The sequence below is a fragment of the Sitophilus oryzae genome, unplaced genomic scaffold (genome assembly GCF_002938485.1).
Source record: "Sitophilus oryzae breed Bouriz unplaced genomic scaffold, Soryzae_2.0 scaffold_1801_pilon_pilon, whole genome shotgun sequence".
NCBI lineage: Eukaryota > Metazoa > Arthropoda > Insecta > Coleoptera > Curculionidae > Sitophilus > Sitophilus oryzae.
In genome coordinates, this window is record NW_022146504.1 from 3,308,512 (window position 1) to 3,324,698 (window position 16,187).

General features: G+C 31.9%; 1 protein-coding gene across 2 annotated transcripts in view; it reads right to left on the bottom strand.

Annotated features, from left to right (window-relative positions):
• The window catches only part of LOC115882952 (E3 ubiquitin-protein ligase TRIM71-like), a 34,843-nt gene extending 20,055 nt beyond the window's left edge, over positions 1-14,788 (bottom strand). Inside the window, exons 1-3 of one of the 2 annotated variants that reach the window (XM_030901220.1) lie at positions 14,672-14,788; positions 1,417-1,627; positions 167-1,270 (exon numbers count right to left, since the gene is read on the bottom strand). In XM_030901220.1, the coding sequence (XP_030757080.1) occupies positions 167-1,270; positions 1,417-1,423 (1,111 nt within the window). In that variant the 5' untranslated portion in view covers positions 1,424-1,627; positions 14,672-14,788. Of the gene's footprint in view, positions 1-166; positions 1,271-1,416; positions 1,628-1,743; positions 1,855-14,671 lie in introns of those variants that run through there. The other variant, XM_030901219.1, reaches the window with a different exon arrangement.
• Positions 14,789-16,187: the final 1,399 nt, after the last annotated feature.

Here is a 16,187-nt window from a genome sequence, read left to right on the forward strand (position 1 = left end):
AAAATAAAAATGAAACTTCTACACCCTCTATCTCCGAAACTAAACATTTTAGGGGATACATTTATACGAACTTTTTTATTTATTTTTACCTGCAGAATATGCTGCCTAAGTTTCCGGAATACAGTTCGGACCTGTATACTCAGATATTTTATGTAAATATACTTACTAGAATGGTCTAGTTGTCTACACACTGGACAGGCAGGTAACATACAACTGGTACAAAAGAAAGCAAATGGTCTGTGATGACGCAAGCACGGGGGCCATCTTGACGTAAAACACATTGATAGGTTTGATCTAGCTATGAGGGGCAAAGCGCTAGCGCCATCCTCCGATACCCCCTGAAGAGAAACAGGAAAATAATCAATTGGCGCAGTCATTATTGGTAGTATAGTATTCGAAAAATTTGGATAAGCCATCGAAGAAGTACCGAAATCGAGTCCAACAGTTGAGGGAATTGAAGAACAAGTTGGAGGAGCAGAATATAAATTAGAAGACATAAAATTATTAGTTGAAAAGTCAGAAGAACACGTAACAGGCAAGGTTGGTCTTCTATAAGCCAATCCTGCAGCTGATTCACTTTCCGACGTGCGTTCGATCGGAGTTTGACCTCCTGAACTACATCTAAGGTTCTCCAAAGATGTGTTCGTCGAATTAGATGACATATTACCCGGTGAATGTCCCGAACTAAAAGAATATCTTCCTGTTCCCACCACTCGGGAACTGGCAGGATTTGAAGGTGTGTCACTCAAAACTTGTTGATCGTTAAAGTTTAGTTGCTCTAACTTTGTAACAGTCTCCAAAAGACCGATCGAATTGAAGTTATCAAAAGATTGCTGTTTATCCATGAGAGATTGTTGATGCCAAGCCCCCGACGATGCGTCTGAAACCGATGCCATAACTTTATTGTTGACTTTGTCCAAATAACTTATGTGATGTTTTTTGGTGTGATCTAAATCTGCATGGATCTGCACACACTGTTGGCAAAGGTAGTCGCTGCAGTCCATGCACTGGGCAATTGCAGAGTTACCTTGGCAACACGCGCAGTTTTTAATGAGTTGTACGCTGATTCCATTAAAGGAACTACCGGATTGTTCCGTTTTGTCAGTAGCTTCGTTGGTTAAGAAAATTTGATTGATTGAAGGTTGCAGTTGGGGGGAAGAGGTTCCTACATCTGTGTTTGATCCGTTTGAAAGGTATGGCTGATTTAATTGTTCTGAAAACAGGGTGAATTGACCTCGGAATTGGGGAATTCGCAGAAATTCATTAGGATCTAAAAAAACAGAGAAAATCTTATCTAAAAAAATAATAATAATAATAATATTTTAGTTTTCTAACATATTTTAACTTTTTCACGAGAAATTTATATTCAAGTTTTTTTTTCTCGGAGGATAACCCTAGAGCTAAAATATTGTTTACCTGACATACTGTAGTAGTACTTCGGTTTTCTTTGATGATCGGGATCTGCTCAATGAACGCCAAACGTTTAAAAATTATGTAAAATTTATTTAAGAGACTTTTTGAAAGCAAGGAGAGTGGGAGACTTGGCGAATTTGCTTTTTGAAAAGCGCTAAAAATTGTTTGGGACATTGGCAGTGGGCAACAGGATGAATAAAGTAAAGAAAAAAACCTGAAACAAATAAACTAACATTAGCTCTATGTACTCCTCATCAAAATTGATTTCATTATGTTAAAAATATCCTCAAAAAGTTGATTTTTCGTTACATAATATTGAAATTAACTTACAAAGAGATTTTCTTGACTACGACTGGAAATTTAACATCCACTTTATCGAAAAAAAATCGTTACATGCGATACATTAATTTGAGTGAGAAAAATTTCATAAAACTGACATTTTAAACTGTCAGAGTCATTCTTCTCAAAATACATAATGAAAAAACCTATCAAATAAAACCTTTCTTTTATTAAAAGAAAAATAAACATTGGTGCTTATTAGACTGTACAAAATTCGAAGTTAATTTTGGTGACCTAAAGGACAGAATATACAGGGTCCGGCAGTAGTGCATCGGGCATCTGTAGTAGTGCAAGTAGTGCATCTGGCTCATAGAATAAAAAACTTTGGAATTTTGTTTAAGTGCAAACCTAAAGTATGTACATGTGTATTGTACAGTGTGTATATTGTATTGTACAGTATGTATATGTGTATTTCAGGAAATAGTTTAACTTCTATAGGGTGGTTCAAAAAAGTAAGAGTGGATCGGGATGATTTTTTTTTAAATGGAACACCCTCTATATTATTGCATATTTGACTTCCCATTAGATTACCTTACATAATCCGAAGATATGAGTAAATATATTTCAATAGTTTCAGAGATATTAATAAATAAATAAAAAATATATATTTTTCAGTCTTTCTTTAAATTATAATTTCTTATTTTTATTAATTATTAAAAATACAAAAACTGCCCTGAAATCAAAACTATATTATTAGGTATTTACTTTAGATTAAGAATTGGGCTCGTTTAAAAGAGCGTTTCTTACTCTATATTATAGCGTATAAACAATAATAATAAGCTTTTGAATGTAGACGTTAGGGGGCGCTGTCTTACAATTTAACAAGCATTGCGTGTTTTTTTTTCAAAAAAAATAAATGCGATAGTATATATAATTTTAGCTGATAGTAAAGAGTAATAAAAGCTTAACTTAAAACCGCATCTTGATATCCTCTTTCAAACCGAAGATATTAGCAAAATTATAATAAATCCGAAAAAATAGGCCCTTAATTACCTTATTAGCCGACCATACTAACAGGTATGGTAGGCTATTAAGATCGGCAAAAAAAAATTTTTTTAATTTCACTCAAAATGAGTTATTTGGGCCATAAATGACCTAAATACAAAATATTTTCATGGTGTCTGTCTGTCTGTCCGTCTGTAAAACGATAAATCAAAAACCGCTAAACCGATTTTAAACAAATTTGGCACAAAAATACTGTGGCACCCGAGAATCTGGCCATTAGATTTTGGTGGAGGTGGGGGGTTGGTAAGGGGGTATGGGAGGGGGTTAAAAATTTAAAAAAATCGTAACACTAAAATTACAGTAGCTAGCGAAACGCGGTTTTCAATTTAAGATTAGGAATAATATTTGCAACAAAATTTGAAATAACATCAAAATCAGTCAAAATCGCAGTTTTTGAGATAAAAAAATATCAAGTATGGGCCGCTACACGTACCTCCCGGCGCCAATTTTTTTTAACACGGTTACATCAGTAGCCCTCTTGATTATGACCATTCTAATAAAAAATAAGATAGAAACGATTGCTTTATTCTAAAATCGACAATATACCAGAATACGATAATACCAGATGTATTAATATCTAATAATTAAGATATCAATGACAGTGAATAAGAAACGACGCGTCAGTGATGGTAGGCTTAGGAAAAAAATGGTTTTGACGTAATAGTATAAACGTCAAAGAGTTATTAAATCAACATTTTGATAGTCTTAGCAGCGTTTTTTTTTCTTTGGAAGAAAGGTATTTTTAGAAAAGCAATCAAAAGATAAAAAACGCTGCTGATACTAACAAATTGTTGATATAATAATATTTTCAGTTTAAACTATCTCTTTAAAAGCAACTTTTTCCAAAGCCTACCATGAATTCACTGAGGCGTCGTTTCTTAGTCACTTTCATTGATATCTTAATTATTAGATATTAATACACCTAGTACCTATTATCGTATTCTTGCACATTGCCGATTTTTTGAATGAAATAATATTTTCTATCTTATTTTTTATTAGAATGGTTATAATAAAGAGGGCTAGGGATACCCTGTTAGAAAGATAAGGTAATTAAGGGCTTATTTTTCCGTATTTATTATAATTTTGCTAATAACTTTGGTTTGAAAAAAGATATCAAGATGCGGTTTTCGCTGAATTTTTAAACTTTTATTACACTTTATTATCAGCTAAAATTACATATACTATCGTATTTAACTTTTTCGAAAAAACGCGTCATGTTTGTTAAATTGTCAGACAGCGCCCCCTAGCGTCTACGGTCAAAAGCTTATTTTTATTGTTTAAACGAGCCCTCACTTGTTAAATTCCGATCAACCAGTCCGGAGTTATTAACATTTAAATAAAAACAGATCTAACCTTCCCCCACCACTTTATTTTAGCAGATAGGAGAAAATGGTTCCAAAAAAAATATGCAAAAATGAGTGAAGATTATGAATCTATTATTTATAGTATTCGTTATCTAGGCAAAATTGTATAAAAACTCCTTTTTCTTATTTTTAATAGCAGTTGCAATGCTCTAGCGGCCGCTCTACAAACTTGAAAATAATTTCCAGCAATTTCCCATGCTCTGTTTAGTTACAAATATTTTTTTCCACAAGCTTTACTGGTATATGGGTGGAAACTCCGCACTCCGGTCTCCTACTGCTGACGCAGTCTTCCCGTTTCCCGTCGTTAGCTAGTCTATCAAAGACATCATCATCCTCTAATTGCCGAGCTTCCATGGATTCTCTTATTCCGTTCCAGGATCGTCGTGGTCTTCCTCGTTTCCTTCGTTGCGGCGGAACCCATTGAAAGACTCGTTTTGGCCATCGATCATCTGGCATTCTCATGAGGTGCCCAAACCATTTCAGCATAGTTATAATATTTTTTTCCGCAAGCTCTACGACTAATACTTTCCGAGATACAGTCGAGAGCTATTCTTAGTGAGACACCCTGTACATACTTTGCTGGTTTGCACTTAAACAAAATTATCAATTTTTTTTTATTCTAAGAGCTACAGATGCCCGATGCTACGTACTATTGCCGGACCTATACGCTAACTTTGTATTCTGTACTTACTTACGATGAGTATAAAAGCTATTTATGGGAGTATTAAAAAATTATTTCTCATTACACTACTAAAAACAATTTTGGCATATTTGAATAAAAATAATTATTATTATTACATATTTCTAAATAAAGCATGCATTTTTCTCCCTTTCTCTTGTGAGTTTTTTTTAGGATAATTAGGGTACGCACTGACATAAAAATTTAAGTCGGCCGACTATTTAGTTGCAAAAGTGAAAACAATACATTCTTATGGAGCCGATTGGTCCAATATTTGATTACATTGCGTAGCCTTAGGCTATGCAAAAAAAAAGGCTAGGCTATGATAAAAAAACGAGATTTGGTATGTAAATATGACATAAAAAATTGACGTATTCCATTGTTTTTGGTCACTTCCTGTTTCACCGAAAATGACTACAACTTTTGATTTTTAAATGGCACCATCGGTATATTTTTACTTTATTCGATAGAAAATAATACTCTTAGTAGAATCACAACATAAATATGTCAACTTTCGACATTTTCACTTAAAAAAAATCGTTTTTTAAATTTCATTCTAGAGTGCCCCATGGCTGTGTTAAAACACACTTAAAAAAAACTAGTTTTAAAACACTTAGTTTTAATCAAGGGGCCTTGGAAAAATATATTTGATCGTCAGTTTTTCGTGTCTTGTCCTGACCTGACCCATTAAATGATGCCCAAATCGTATTTTTAATATCTCAATTTTTTCAAATGGAACAGGGGTGGCTCATTAGCATATTTTGAAAACCATTCTTTTACGAATAATTTGGTACCGTACATTTGATATTTCGAGTCAAATTATCGGTATGAACCGCATGTTACAATTTCAAATAAACCATATGTGAAAATGTCAAAAGTTGACTTATGATATTATGTCATTCTATTCAGTGTCATTTTCTATCGAATAAAGCAGAAATATACAGAGGGTGTCATTTAAAAATCAAAAGTTGTAGTCATTTCCGGCGAAACAGGAAGTGACCAAAAACAATTGAATGCGTCAATCAATCCTAATTTATGTCACACACTAACAAACCAAATTTCGTTTTTTTTATCTGAAGAAAATAAAAAAGTTATAGGGGTGAGCCACTTTTGGAAACGCATCCGGTATACTAAAAGTAGATTTAAAGAACAAATATCCCTTTCCCATTTCCATACATTTGAAATTTGTTTATGTTCTTAAAATACACTTGTCTAAGAACTATCTAATCCATTGTTAAAAAAAATAGAATGAGAACCCAGTTTATTAAAAATTCACTTGACACAATAAAGGCCATTTTCAGGAGAACTACCCAATCGATAAAGGAGACGAAATGACAGAAATAGAGAGCAAACATACCCCAAACAAAATAAGCTAGAAAGAGAGATAGAGGCAGAAGAAAGCGGTGCGTTGCGACCCTGACCTACACAAATTCTCTAATAGAGTGCGTGAAGACAGTGGCGTAACATGTGATGAAAATTAAGGGAATAGATGTGTGTAAAAAATTCAACATTATTTTGTTTTAAATTGAATCGTTTATTTTTGAAACACACTAAGCGACATTTTGCTATTTTTTCAGGAAATGAAAAAAACGTTTAATTTTGTCAACTTGTGATATTATTTTCCTGAACTGGTTTGGAGATGTTATTTGGACATATTTATTTGGTCTTAAAATTTGATGTTAAAAAACTGTACTTGGGTTGTTTCTGAAATAAAAGACAAACATTTTTTTTGTATTAATCGCAGTTTATAAAACTTAATTGGTGTTTATCCTACTAATTTCTATTGCCGATTTTTAACCTTAACTTTCCGGCTTACGAGCATGAGTATTCAAAATATGCTTAGGTATAGCAATCCTGATATTAATCAGGCACCCAGCGTAACAAAGTTTGAATGTTATCCAATTTGACCGCGCCTATTGGTAGTGGACCTTTGTAGACTCGTTTAGTGGGAAATTTTATCATTGCTTTGGATGTTTTTGGTTATCGAAATTCACGAAATTCATGCCAAGTAAAACCGTTAATATATTCACAGGCTCTAATAACATTATTTTTTTCATGAACTATGTGGTGATACCGAAAACTGATTTTTTTCGTTCCGGTCTTTTTTTGTCTTTGTGCCGTCCGTTACGCAACATAACTTGTAGTATATTGGCTACCATTTTTTAAAATTTAAAATATCATTAGTGGCCACTTCTTTAACTGTGAATACGTTTTTAGCACTAGCTAGAACTATTAATTCAATGTACTGATGCACATTAGACAACCTCTCAAACCTTCTTAACTTTCACTTTATGATACCAAAGGTGCGGTCACAGGGTAAAAAAGAATGTCCCCGAATTGGATAAAATGGTGAAATTTTCTCGAAACGCCCTGTCGCTTTAAGGGCCATGCACATTTTAAGCATGCAATGGTTTTTATTTTGCCCACGGCAATTGTCACAAAACAAGCGTAACTCGGTAACATTCTCATTGATTTCCTTATGGAACAGACTAGATTTCCTACAGAAACAACTCAAGTGATGCCACTTGGGTTATTTCTGCACTAAACAGGCCAAACATAGTAACGAATTAAAGCATACGCGGTACTCGTATTTAGATTGTTTTTGCGCCAAACAATGCATCTCTGTCAATATAATAATATTGTACAAAAACCCCAAAATGGTAAAACCCCAAAAATATGTCGCTTGAGGTGTTTCAGAAATAAACGATTCAATTAGACTCTTAAAGTTTATATTAGAGATGCCACGAATAGTGATTTTGGTCGAATACCGAATATTCGGTCAGAAACTCGGCCCAATGGTAAAATATTTGGACGGCAATAAAATGTATATGTTACGGTTAAGGTCCGATGCCCGGTTAATGTCGACATTACCCGGTTAATCTCGAGAATAACACACAACAAAACAACCAAAAACATAACCTAACCCAAACATTAACCGGACATCGGACTTTAACCGTAACATATACATTTTTAGTAGTATCTACGTTTTTTCTTTTTACTTATCCGGTATTTGAACGAATAATATGCAATATTCGGTCCATAACTGAATTTAAACAAAAGTACCCGAATAGGGCTAATACCGAATACTAATACTGAATATTTGTGGCATCTCTAAATAAATATGTCGTAAAACTATAATCAAATTTTAAAAAAATTTTGGAAGCCCTAAAATCGTGTAAAATAATAGCCAAAACAGAGACAAATTTTTTCATTATACAGGGTGGCATGGCGCCCACCATATGTCGCGGATTCTCTAAGGAGAACGACAGTTTGTATTTTGTATTGAAATGAAATTTTGTGAGCTTATGTAAGTTAATTTAGAACATTCCATAAAAATTAAGAGTTTTACAGGGTGTTACCAAAAAAAAGTTACACATCAATGTTGTGTTTTTTGTAATGGAATACCCTATATATTAAATTGATTGGTTTTCAGATTCTAGGAAAAGGCGGGTTTCATTAGAGAAATATATGATTAAAATATATGGTTTTTGATATAGTATAAGCATTTTCTAAAAATGAAGAATAAAATTTAAATTTCTATCTTCTTTCTATCTAAATTGGAATTTACCCAGTCTAGCCTAATATGTAGTTCAAATAACTATGGTACTTTAAATAAAATTGAAACCTCGCCTAAAAAGTTATACAGGGTGAGAGAAAATTAATATTGGATATTGAACATTGGTCACCGTTAAAAGCACGTTACTCTTTTATTTTAAATGGAACACCGTATATTATTCCAATAGAATGTGGAAATTCATGTTCCTTCAAAATACTGTTAAGGATGCCTACCCCTCAAACAAAGATTTTCCTAAATATTGTCACTCGATCTTTTTTATATGATAAAATCTAGGTGGCTGTGAAATGTTATTTCAACTTAGCTGTTAAATTAGTTTAACTTTAACAACTAGTTATCATTTTCTGTCAGTTAAAAGAAAAATAATTCTCAGAAATTTGCCAAAGATCGAAACATCCTACATCAGAAAGAATTGATATGATTCTATTAATTGGTGACTGCAGTGTGCATTAACCAGTTAATTGAATGCTTAAATGTTTCTGATTTGTCTAGTCTTAACATTTTCTGTTAAAGAGAGTGTTTACAAAACTCGACCAACTATAATAATAAATAATATATTAACATGAAAAGATCTTTTGAAAAGAGAATCAATTTATGCAGTGCAGAACATCAAAGGAAGGATTACATCTAGCAGATTTTTATCACATAATTATACTAGTTTATAATATCTAGTTTTAATTCTGTAATAATTAAAATATGTTTTAAACGTGTATCTTTTTATTACCGTTTTTATTTTACTCTACATCTTTTAAATTTTGTTAAATTAATGAAAGGTATATATCACAGTCACCACAGATTTTATCAAATAATAAAGATCTGCTGACGCAAAATCATAAATAAAAATATCTTAATAGTATTTTGAAGATAAATGAATTCTCCATTGAATATCGACAAAATAATATACTGTGTGTTCCTTTTAAAACAAAGGAGTAATTTGTTTTTAAAAGTGACCAATATTCAATATTAATTTTGCCTCGTCCTGTAAGTATAACTTTTCGGGTTAAATTTTAATTTGGTTTAACAAACAATGGCTATTTTAAGTAAATATCAGGCTATACAGAGTAAATTACAATTTAGGTAGCTGTAATTGAAATTTAAAGTATATTCTTGATTTTCACAAAATGTGAAATATGTCAAAAATCTCACATTTTAGGTATATACTTCTTTAATGAAACTCACCTTAATTTTTTATTTTCTAGAATCCGAAAATCAATTAATATATACGGTAATCCATTACTAAAAACCGAACTTTGATGCGTAACTTTTTTAGGGGACACCCTTTAGAACTATTAAGTATTTTTATAAAATGCTTCCAATTACCCTAAATGTGCTCCCAAAATTTTATTTCGATATAAACTACCATTCTCCTTGGAGCCTCCGTGTCATATGAGAACCGCCACTCTGTACAGTCATGAAAATTGGCAATTTTGGTCAACATTTCATTTTTGATTCATTTGATTTTCATAAAATTACTGCAATTAATTGATCAAAAGGCGTAGTTAATGAAAATATAGGCCTTTTGACCTTGACTACGGCACTAGATATAAGAGGATATAAGCAAATATTTAGTTAAATAATAATATAAATCAGATTATATAGAGAAAATCTAATGAAAAATTTATAGAAAAAGTATGCAGTATCAAATTTAGTTAAAAAATTGTATAACATTTCTATTTTCTTAAAATGCTTTTCAACTATAAAATTCTAAATACGGTACCGCCACTGATTTAAGACCCACATGGTTGGCAAATCTACAACGGAGTTCGTCATTTTTGGTATTGGAGATGGCGACCTTGAACGATAATTCCGAGAATCGGCATTTTTGAAGGCCCAGAAGAGATGGTTCGTTTGTAAAGCTGTTCGAAACGATGGGCAAGGGCAATTATAGGAAGTGGAAGGGTGAGAGGGAGTAGGGATTGTCAAATTTATAAATATATCGAAATATTGTATTTTTAGTTAAGTATATCATAAGTGACAAGTATAGGAAAAAATGAATATGTTCCATATATCGAAACGACAATATTATTACATGTATAGGTACACCCTCTCTAAATCTAGACATAAAATTAGTTAAGAAATATATAATTTTGTTTTTAAATAGGTATGTATATCTACGCAAAAAACAAAAAAAATATTCCTCAAAACAGATTGTTGTTAAGTACCTACAAATTGTACTCTTTTAAATTCAATTAATAGATGATCCATATTTTCACACTTTTATTTTTTTCTACATTTTCAATCACGTAATTTCAATCGATTTGAATTCTACCTAAGATTCTAAACGACTTTCGCAACATCGGCAACATTGCACGCACAATACGCAGCCCGAAGAATACTTTTTACAGGGTGGTGATAAAATCAATATCCTGGCCAAATTCACGGTCAGTGTCAATTCATGGGCGATTTTTTCCGTAATTTTGCGGGTATTATTGGGCGTTGCCAAATTAAACCAGCTTATATTCAAAGAGAAAATATTTAGAAACAGAGAAAATAAATAAATGAGCATTTTTAATGTAAAATATTATTTATTAAAGTAAGTATTATATAATAAATATTATTAAAAGCAAGAAAAAACGAATGATTTTTGAAATAATACTGATAAATTTATGTTCACTATATTAATATCACTTCTAATAAGAGTTCACTTACCGAAACGTATCCTAAGCTTGCTACATTTCAAAACAAAATAACTTGCCACAACTACGAGAAAAATCGCACACTACTGAGGCTCATGCCGGTAAGGGTGGCATTTATAAGCTCGGTATACCCTTATTTTGACGAATTTCTGCCTTGCCATGTTGCCTTTCTTTTCTCTTAAGTTTCCTCAAAAGGTTACTCAAAATAATTTAACGAGGAAATAACAATTAAGTTGATAAAATTATTATTAGTAATTGAATTAGAAATTATAACAAAAGGGGATTTTAAGATATGTCAACACTTTTGGATACGGGCCTTAAAATAAATTCAAATAATATTTTCTCTACACACAGGATGGCCTATTAGTGCGAGGAAGTCGATTATCGTCGTTACGTTGTGGACAAAGATATGAAGAAACGTTTAATATAAATGTTGCATTGTATAAAAAGGTGCATATCCTAAAAATATTTTGTTGTAGACCCAGTATCTAAAAAAGTAATGATAAAGTTATAGTTTTTTTTAAAACAACTCCCATTTTTTTGGAATAGAATTATTGGATTCAACATAAAATTTTGCATATTATGGTACACTATTTGTATTTAAAGGAATATGCGGTGTTAGCATGCTACCGTATGATCGAAAAAAAACCGGCGTCAGCGATGGCTATGAAATGAAGATCGCTGTCATTTTACATTATGGGGAATGTCAACGATCGTCATTTCCAAGTCAACTGGACAACGTCTGTTTTCGATCATACCACAGATTAGGTATATACTATAGTATACAGATAAAAATCTTGTCCCTAATTCGTGGTACGAAAATTGTTTTTATGACGATGAGCAAACGAGTAAAATTTCCTGTGCGCAAAAATAAACTCGCGCTTAAACAGCGTAATAACTGGGCCGGTCAGGCGCTGTGCACAATTTTAGAGGGCATAAGTGGGCGTGGTATGTGCGCAAACTAATAACCTAACTAGTGTGCGACTCCGAAAATTGGAAGTTTATAATCTGTATAATCTGTGATCATACGGTATTTATTACATACTAAAAGTTTGGTTAAAAACATCATATTTGAAAAGTGAACATTTTCAGAAACACCAAGGACAAAGCTGGATTTATAAACTCGGGAGTTGGCGTTCAGTTGAGGTTCAGTTGCAGTTGGATATTCGCCGGCAGTTGAGGTTCAACATTCTTGCATTTATAAACTGTCAGTTTCGGTTGTAGGTTAGGTTTGGAATTGTGAACATATCGAACGTTTTTTTTTTTCGATTTAAAAATAGTTTTGATATTTTTCAAAGTTCAAACATAATAGCTTCACGTGATCGGCAGGCGCTTACTCATTGGCTGCCGTTCCAACTGCCGAACGCCGTGAACTGTCGACTTAAAATATTGACCATATCCGAACTCCGTTGAACGCAACTGTCAACTTTTCGACAAACTGACTTTATAAATGCGCGCATTCATTTCATAGCGTTGAACATTTTGAACGTCAACTTAACCTCAACTGAACTTCAGCTGCTTTAAATTTAGCTTAACAGAATAAACACAAATACTCAAATTATCTTATTACAACTTTACCATTACTTTTTTTAAAACACCCCGTATAATAGTATATTGTCTTATTAGGAGTAAAAATGACACTTTTTGCAACGAGGCTGTACGTTTGACGTTCTTTTTTTTTCAAACGCCACAAATATTTTTTAAACAATTTCAAACGTTTCAAATAATATACAAAGATTTAAAAGTAATAACTTGTATATAATTATATATCGAGAAACTATATGGCTCGTTGAATTTGACACTTTATGTCAGTTTAATAATATATTCATAGATAAATGAAACAAGTTTAGATTGGAAAGTGCCCATAAGGACAATGTAAACACTATTTGGCGCTATTCTTGCAACGGTCGCGACCCAAAACTTTTGAAAATTTCGGAGCGGTTCGGCTTTTTCCAGAATTATATCGAATAATATTTATTCAAATTTATTATTATTTTCGTTTAATTTTATAAATAAAATACAGTGTGTTGCATACAAGAAACTTTATTTTATATAAGGACGCATGTATGAAATACCTATGAAACATTGGAAACCGACGTTATGCCACGATCTACGATGGTTTTTGCAGTTCACAGTTCACAGCACAGCTTTTTAAGTTTTTAATGCCACTTTTTCACAATTATCACCGGTTGGAGTAAATAAAACTTGAATTAAACTCACAAGATAGCAATAATTACTTTGAAAATGGACGCTATAAACACTTTTCGGAATTTCTTTAATGAGAGCGGTTTAGGTTTTGAAAGATTATTACGATTTTTGAAGATTCTGACTTTGACAAGAGAAAATTATTTCTGTTTTTGTTTGCCGTTGTTCTTAGCGACCGCTATAGCAGCGCCAGATCGCGTATAACGGTCGCGACCCAAAATAATTTCGCGACCCAAAATTTTTACGGTCTTTCCAATCTAAACTTAATATATTTTCATGTATATTTTCGTACTTTTGTGCTTAGGCGTAAAAGTGCTTTACTTTTATGCATTCTTTGTTTTATGCCTAGGCGATACAATGACTTTTTTATATTGTCAATAACTTCGCAAAAATTATTGCTTTTGTGACGTTTGAAAAAAAAATTATTTTAGGAAAAGCAACTTTATAAACCTATGCAACATTTGTAAGAACTTTTCTTTATATCTTCGGCAATAACGACGATATTATTATCGTTGTTGTTGACGGTACGACTTCCTCGAACTAAATGAGTCTCACGGTACCTATTTTAAAACTTTCCTAAAATATAAAATCGGGAATATAATACATTCCCGATTATATTTATAAATTTTTATAATGATATAATTAATGATATAATTATTATATAATATAATTATTATATATTTGTAATTGTCTATAATATACAAGTTCAAATACATACACTGAATGACATTTTCGTAGGTTTTTGTTCCTCTTAATGCAAAGAAATAACAAAAATTAAGCTAAAATTTACAGTATATTTATTTTTAAAATTCTCTACTTCTATGTCTTTCCTAGTACCTGACCAAAGATGGCTGGTACAGTACTTTTTGCTCCAAGTAATTGTAAAATGAACTTTTTACAGCAAATAATAGTTTTTACAGGGCTGTCAGGTAGATTTTTCATCTTTTCGGTACAAAGAAGTACTGCCTTCGTGCACCTGGATACTATTCTGTATGCGTAGTAAGAGAAGGGCCAAATTTTGGCCAAAACTTCATACAATTTGCTTTTGTATTATCTTTTAATCCTTTTTGCATCTGTGTCTTTCAAATAAGTTGATCCTTTTGCAGGTACATCGGTCTATAGGCAAAATATCCGCAGTTCGTATTAATGTTGCACTAACAATGGTTTATTTAGTTAAGTAGCTCTTCAAAAGGGACCGTAAGAAGAAGATATTAATTTTATGAATGTTATTTAAGTGTAATAAAAATACCTTTCTATATAAAAGAGACAGACACTTCTTATTTACATATTTTTTGTAGCTAAATGCTACTAACCAATAACAATTTACTAATTTTATTCAATAGGTATAGCAATTTGAAAACTTTAGTTTGTACCAAAGTTAAGAAAAAATACATATACCTATACAAAAAATGTAAACCGAATGGTTCTATTCCTGTTAAAAGAAGAAAAAACTTACTACTTGATACTCTGGCGTCTACTTTATTTCTTCATGTTTCATAAAATAAAACAAAGTAAAAAATGAAAATTTCAATAACATAGATATAAAACACGGACACTACAATAGACGGACACACAAAGACTGGTATAAAAATTGAGAACTCAAATAAATAACGAATGTAAAAAAAATCGAACAAAAAGTATTTCGACAGCCAAATATTTAACCATATACAGGGTTCGGCAATAGTGCGTCGGGCATCTGTATGTAGCTCCTAGAATAAAAAACTTGAGAATTTTGTTTAAGTGCAAACCTAAAGTATGTACCAGGATGTATTTCCGGGAAATATTTTAACTTCTATAGGGTGGCTCAAAAAAGTGTGAGTGTATCTGGATTATTTTTTTTTAAATGGAAAACCCTGTATATTATTGCATTTTTGGCTTCCTGTCAGATCACTCTACATAATCCTAAGATATGAGTAAATCTATTTCGATAGTTTCAGAGATATTAAAAAATAAATCAAAAATACATATTTTTCAATCCTTTTTAAAAAAAATATTAAGAATACAAGAACCGTTCTGAAATCAAAACTATATTAGATATTTACTTTACATGGTCTGTTCTTACTTTGCTATAAATATGGTAATCGTAAATCATACAGGATGTTCAATATTTTACGCCAAACTTTCAAAAATATAAAATAATTTTTCTTCGTTTTTTTAAATGGAACACCCTGTATATTATTTTTTTATTAGATGTTGAATTAAAAAATGAACATTTTTTGTATTTAAAGTATTCCAAAATTTTTAATAGTTTTCCGGATATACGTAGTATTATTTCATATGGCGATTTCAATGGTAAAATACGAGAGAAAAATCATTGTGTGGCTTTGATAAAAATTTACTGTGGAAAATGCCATATGAAATACAAAACCGGGAATATCTGCGAAACCGTTAAAAATTTTGAAATACTCTAAATACAAAAAATGTCTATTTTTTAATTCTCCATCTAATAAAAAATAATATACAGGGTGTTCCCTTTAAAAACACGAAGTAAAAATATTTTATATTTTAGAAAGTTTGGCGTAGAATTTTGAACATCCTGTATGATTTACGATTTCCATATTGTTGCGAGCCGGTGTGAACTCGACCTAACCTCACAATATGACCCGCCCTCGGATGACCTTAACATCGCATAGACACCGCAATGATTCATTCGTTCGAGAAGAATCGAGACCCACTAGAATGGACGCGTACATACGAGAGCATTCGAAAACCTTCTCTATGCGCCTAACGATCTTTGGACTATTCTAGATTTCTTTTACCTGTCGGTATAAAAGCCGGCGGCAGTGGCCTAGAGAGGGCAGTTATAAATATACCAGTGCAGTTGACGCGCGAAAATTCAAAATAAATTCTTAGTTATAAATCGTTTGTAAATAGTTCTATAAGTCTTTTATCGTTATTGTTTTTTTGTTAATTAGTGTTAAATAAATAGTGTTTAAATAAATTGTGACTTTCTATCCACACGGAACCGACGA